This window comes from Electrophorus electricus, chromosome 7 (assembly GCF_041902795.1).
Source record: "Electrophorus electricus isolate QZ-2024a chromosome 7, ASM4190279v1, whole genome shotgun sequence".
Classification (NCBI taxonomy): Eukaryota; Metazoa; Chordata; class Actinopteri; order Gymnotiformes; family Gymnotidae; genus Electrophorus; species Electrophorus electricus.
This window is the reverse complement of record NC_137503.1, coordinates 25,336,176-25,342,941: the sequence shown is the minus strand read 5'-3', so window position 1 is coordinate 25,342,941 and position 6,766 is coordinate 25,336,176. Positions and strand designations below refer to the sequence as shown.

General features: G+C 38.6%; 1 protein-coding gene across 1 annotated transcript; it reads right to left on the bottom strand.

Moving 5' to 3' along the window:
* Positions 1 to 2,630: 2,630 nt before the first annotated feature.
* On the bottom strand, positions 2,631 to 5,466 carry pomcb (proopiomelanocortin b). The gene is made up of 3 exons (XM_026998300.3): positions 5,259 to 5,466; positions 3,639 to 3,758; positions 2,631 to 3,448 (listed from the first exon to the last, which is right to left on the bottom strand). Exons 2-3 carry the CDS (start codon positions 3,756 to 3,758, stop codon positions 2,906 to 2,908), a joined length of 663 nt encoding a protein of 220 aa, XP_026854101.2. The 5' UTR covers positions 5,259 to 5,466; the 3' UTR covers positions 2,631 to 2,905.
* Positions 5,467 to 6,766: the final 1,300 nt, after the last annotated feature.

The window sequence follows — 6,766 nt, the reverse complement described above, 5'->3', positions numbered from 1 at the left end:
GTGAGAACTAGTGCTACAATTACACTAATCATGAAGGCAAAGCATGTTGATTGGATTAAAGTAGAGGAGCTAAGCCTGGGAGTCCTACAAAAACCCCTAGATACTGGTACCACCATCAGTACCTTTATTGCTAACAATGAAACCCCTAGATACTGGTACCACCATCAGTACCTTTATTACCAACAATGAAACCCCTAGATACTGGTACCACCATCAGTACCTTTATTACCAACAATGAAACCCCTAGATACTGGTACCACCATCAGTACCTTTATTACCAACAATGAAACCCCTAGATACTGGTACCACCATCAGTACCTTTATTACCAACAATGAAACCCCTAGATACTGGTACCATCATCTGTGCCTTTAATACCCATACTGATGAAACCCCTAATGACACCTTCATCGGTACCTTTACTACCCATACTGAAGAATTCTGATACCATCATCAATACCTTAAACATCCATACTAATATGATTTTTCATACCTCTCAAATGTAGTTGAGAGGGTTTTTGTTGTTTTTTTGCTTCTGTTATAGTTTGCAAATTTTTTGTTTCTGTTATAGTTTGAAATGCTCAAAGGCTAACATAGCTTTAAGTAATAAAAAAATTTGACCATCAGTTAACATCTTGCGCCAGGTCACAATTTGTCTTAAACTACTCTGAGTTTGAAATAATTTCAAATACTTGCTTATGTTGTTTCTAACATTGTACATACTATTATCTGTAAAAATGGACAAATGTATGCCATAAATGTATACCACATAACACTAGCAGCAACCAGGAAGCCATAACTGGCTGTTATATTGTCAATTTTTTAAAATGAAAAACTACATTAGCTTCATGGCTCCAGTACAAAAAAAAACAAGCAAACAAAAAAGTTTTTAAAAGTTTTCATCAAAAACACTTTGGCTGACTGACTACATTATTTAAAGTGAAGGGAAAATTTTCATTGTCATTATAATTTTTTTCCTAAATTATTTCTTTAATTTGAGATATGTTTCATTACATTACCAATTTGTTCTGCATCTAAGCAGCAGTCAATAAAATAATATGAATGATATGAAATAGTTTGGAGACACATTTTTGTACTGAGCCATGCATTTAGTGATTTCTCCATGACATAAATATATTTTACAATGTATACTTGGTCCAAAGCTACAAAGATATGCATTAAAAAAAAAAACCCAACACATTCCTGTGTATTTTTTTAAACTTAAATTTGGTATCCAGCCCTAACAAATCTAACAGCATTATTCTTCATAGTATTTTTATGAATAGTTATGAATATTAGTGTTTAGTATATATCCAAGGAAGGTCAGGTGTAGTCTTTTAGCAAACCACAGTGAAGGGAAAATCTGTGGAGTCATGCTATGTATTGCTTAATTTTACCACTAAAATAAAATGTGTTAGGAAATGTTTATGTCCACAGCAACATTAATTTGCCAAAATTTTGAACTGGACCAGTATTCCATGGCCTTGTATTAGTGGGGCCAGTGGAGCCAGTACGCAGGAGCCTATGGCTATGTGGTCCCAAATTGCCAAAGGGAGTGGGCCCCACTACTCATGTAAACATATCAATAAGATCCCTGGACTCCACACTATACATACAGTAAAACCGATCAATCATACCTCCAAGCTTCTTCTCAAATATAATGTGAACTAACCATTGAGGCCCCCAGGCCACTAGGCACACCACTGGGATCCACAAACAATATAGTGCAAATACCCACTAAGGCCTCTGGTCTTTCCGCATAAATAGTGTATGCTGACTATTTGGGACCCATACCTTCTTGGTGCTGGCCTCTAGGGACAATAGCACTGATTCCAATGCCCCCCAGGTCTGGCAACAAAAGCCTGAGAAAAACGTCTCTCCCAGATTCTTAAACGACACACTAGCGGCAATGCTGGTCATAACATCAACCTAACACACCCAGCTCCTGTGCTCGATGTGAGGACTTTGAACCCCATGAGTTACAATGATACGGTGAACCCGGGATGGGATTTTTAAGAGGTGAGTTCTGCAGTAGTAATTTAGTCATATAGCTTTTGGAGAAAATACTTCTCACCTCTAACATGATGTGCTAACAGCAAAGCTAAAGCTACTAGTTTTTAGTCCTGTGGTTAATATGCCCAGCTATAGTATGCCCATACTTATAGATGTTGTTAGCGTGCCAACACGTTTCTTAATTGTTTTGTCATGTTTTGTAATGTAAGTGACCTTGTCTCCATGTGTGATGGTATAGATTCTGTAGTATGCCTATGCCAGGCAGGTGGTCTGCTGCAAGGACCAGCAGAGGCACGTCTCCAAAGGCATGACCTGGAGCCATGAGCTGGCCCTGAATTGCATATAGTACATGCAGTTAGAGTCAATTGGAATAGCTAAGGTGTTTAATCCATGCACATTATTGTTTATAAATCTAAAGAAAATGGACCAGTGCTGTTTGATATAGAACCAAAGATTTCACAGAAAAACCATGTATAATGTGTAACTCATCTCTCTTACTGGGAATCAGAAGTGTTTGGCTCAGTGTAATGAAAGCTGATACTATTATTGAATATTAAGAGATAAAACATTCACCCATTTGGACTGAAACAAAGATGAAAATAACAAAAAAGTACATTCATTTTCTCATCTCACTTGTTTTTTATTGTTAATTTTGCACTGTAAAATGGAAGAAGATTGATAACTGGCTTGCAAACCAACAAGTCAAGTTTAGAGATTTTCTTTCTGTTTTGACTCAGGTCACATTGATATTTTATGGAATCCTGGTGAGCTTAGCCCAAGGCCATAGAGTGTGTAGATATGGGGAAAGCTTTGAAACATTACGACTCCATAAAACATCAATATTCTCTGAAGCCTGATTCCATTGCAGCCCTGTTTACCCTGCTCTTAACCTCCTCATTGTCCATCCTTAACCATGACGTTGCGGAACAAAGTGAGCAGGGGCTTATGGGATTGCTCTGACCAGACATTCATGAACCCTCCATAACGCTTGGCTGCAGGGGGTGCGCTCCAGCGAAAGTGGGTCATGCGATACTTGTTGGTGCTTTTTGTGTTCTTCTTTTGCTCCTGGCTGTGCTCGTCGAGGCTCCCTAGCTGACGGCGGCTCTGCTGAGGTAAGACTGCCTCCAGGGACTGCTCCTCAGGCTGGCCCTCCTCCAGGGAACCTCCATTGTGGACCCTGATGGGCCAGCGCTTGCGGCCCGTGGGTTTGCCCCAGCGGAAGTGCTCCATGATGTAGGGGCGCTGCTCGTCACTGCGGAGGAGCCGTGTACTCGTCCCTGGGACGAGAGTGGCATCGTTGGGAGACAAAGCTGACAGCAGCGTGCCCAGGCTTAAACGTTCTTCCTCTTTGTCTTCTTCGTCGCTCTGATGTTGGCTTAGCTGGACACTCTCAGCATCAGTGACTAGCTGCTTAGACCTGCACTTCCAGACACACTCCTAGCAAAAACACAACAAAGACAAAGTGCACACAGAGTGTACAATAAAGCTTGCATAGAGATGGAAGTCTGATAAAACAAAGTCTGATTTTGTAGTACAAAGATAAAGGCTATTACGTAGTTACTCGATGCCCTGTCTACAATTTGCTTTGTGTAAATCATGCATGATTATGCAATTTGAAATGTTTTACCATTATTTTCTCTTGAGAGCCAAGACCCAAGCAATCTGTAATATCCCAGCACTGCCCATCTACTCCTGATCCGCATGTACATAGGATGACTGCAGCCACTAGCCAAGAGAGACACTGCATCTTCAGCCAGTGAGGGAAGAAGCACAAATGCATTAGCCAGCGTGAACCTCTGAATCAAAATCCAGATGAGTCTGTACAGCAATCACAAGGAGTGAAACTTTTGCAGCCCAGTGAAGTGTGTGCCCTCAGTGTGTCCGTCATTCGTTTAACACTGTGAACAGAGCAGGCTCGCAACTGACCTGCTGCAGAAATGGAACTCAGACCTGCCACGGTGTTATATTTTAGGGAAAACTGTTGTCAATGAATCACACTGAAAACTGTACACGTATGACCGATAGCATTAGGGGAACCCGTTCACTGCCATGCACCCATACCAGTCTTATACGCACCTGTTCGGATATAGTGTCACACCATGTCCTTTTAATTATGACTTTTATTCAAAGATAGTCTCCCCCCACAGGTATGTAAGGAACAAAGTAATGGAACAGAATCAGTGGCAGATCATTGAAAGAAGGGCTGGATAACCTTGAAATAATGACATAGACATGGAGAGAACTGTTCCTGCTAGAACTGCATTTTTGGCATCGGGAAAACACATTCCATGCTATATGGTACGTAAACATCTGCTAATCTTTGCAATATAAATATTGTCGCTTTTTGATCATTTAAAAAATGCTGGATATTAAAATTGGCTTGGTGTGCTGGAAGGATATCATAATATTATAATTAATTTGGTGTGCTGGAAGGCATTATCCAGTGTAGAATAGTATGACAGTCCGTCCAAATGCTATGCAAACATTTTTTATCAAACAGCTGGAAAATAATTTCAGCTTTAACAGACTTTGAAAGGAATTCATTCATAGCTTTGAAATACTTCGTTCTTTAAAAGGCATCATTATACATTTAAAAATGAATGTTATTGTATTTTTATTATGCCTTCAAAAAACACCTAGCTAACATGTTCGTTCTTTGCAATAGCAATCTTTTTGAAAGTAAAGAATTCTATGTTGGTGTTTTTGTCCACATATCTTTTTATAATATTATCCTGCTTTGTATTATTCTTAAAATTGTAAAAGTAGTTGAAAACCTTTCAGCTCTTCCTATTTCATTGTGGAATTAAGAAGACTATTTAGCATTTATATGGAATGCTTTGTATTGAAATATAAGCTTTATATTAACTGTTTGATAATTTACATTATAATTTCATTAATTAATACATTCACATGATAATTGATATTTTAGATGGATTAGAATTATTGTAAAACAAAGTGTACAGTATGGGACATTTATTACCCTGAATATTGTTTAGAAAACAATTTTCTTTTTTTTTTAAATGATTGTAACATACAATATAAAGTCACTTAAATCATACACCATGTAAATAGCTCTCATGTAAATGCACCATTTTATGTAGGTTGCCTATTATGTAAAATGAAAAATGTCACCTAGGTTTCTCATATAGAAACACACTTTTGGGACAAATATCTGCATCTTTTTTTTTCTTCTTAAAATCACAAAAGAAAGATATACAATTGGTAAATGATCAAAAAATATTCTTACCTTTTATCACAAGGTCTACTTTCAATGCCCACCTTAAGACCTGAGACTTACTGCGGCACACTCCTTAGTCCTGTCCCTTCACTTACGATTTTTCCTGATAAGTTTCTTAGTAGCCAGTGATTGGCTGCTTCTGTTTCTCTGTTTTTCTGAATGAGGTCTACTCTCTTATATATGCTCTCAGGTGCATGACAGTCCCTCAAGGCCAAAGCATAGTCAGGCGGATGTGTGTGTATGGGTGTTTGGGAGCACTGCACTTAGTAAAAGCAACAGATACATCCCTCCCCCACACAAATGTCCTCAAATTGGTCAAAGACGTAAGCAGAGATGGGTGTGTGGATTAGCAGGTAGGTGAAGCAGCTATCTGAACACCTGTTGAATCAGCCTCTCTGCATGCCACAAAATATGGGAAGTGGTCTGCTTTGTCTCCTGACACTGCTGGAGGTGACAGTTATTCAAGAAACTGGACCCGAGTTGACTCGGAGTTCTTGAATTTAATTAGAAAATTGGGGAATGACGTGAAGGGAACACGTCAGTGTTTCCTTCTTCGCTCAGGCAAGGTGTGTAATGCATGAAAATCAATCACATTGGCTGACCAAAAAGAGAAAACCCACATTTTAAAAAATAATGTATATTGTTATGTCCTTATTTTATAATAAGAAAATAAAATCTATTAAACTTTTTTTTTTTTTAGGTCACCAAGAGGTATTCATAGTAAATATTTAAATATTACAGTATCACAGGAAGATGTCATGCTGTGAATGTCTTGTATAGAAACCATTTGTTTTTTGGAAATAAAAATGCTGGACTGTTTTATCTTCGTGGCACCTAATCATGTCTCCTAAATCCAGTGAGTTTACACTTTTAGCGCCGTAGCACCGACTGATATGAAATCACTCTCTTGCAGAGGTAAAGAGACCAGTTTCAGAGTGTGCATGCACGTTTTTAAATAAGAAAAGAGTGTGTTTGTCTGGTATCTGGTTTATATTGCTGGATTTTTACATTTAGGCCAAACTGTATAATTTGATATATGAAGAACTTAGGAATGGAAATAAAGGGACTTATTTATGGTTTTCTAGATTGAGTTCATTCTTCCAGGCCTGCCCGGTCCACCTGATGCCTGGTGTTCAGAATATGTCCTTAAGAGGGCAGTATACATGTATCACACTATAGTCATGTTTTTAAATCTGTCAGTCTTTAAAACGGTCTCATTATAATATATTTACTGCAGGCTATTTATGAGGATGAAGTTGGGCCTTTAATTTTGCTTTGGAAATGTACTTTAACGAGATGATCCACTGTGTGTGAGTTTTATCTAGCAAATGCAATAATCCTCTTACCAAAGATTACTAGGCTAAGATGTCCACTGTCAGTCACACAGCGTTACATTAGAGAGGCAGAGAGAGACACAGAGAGTCTGTGCATGTGTGCAGGAGTATGTGTGTGTTAGAGAGAAAGAGAGGGAGAGAGAGAGAGAGAGAGAGAGAGAGAGAGAGAGAGAGAGAGAGAGA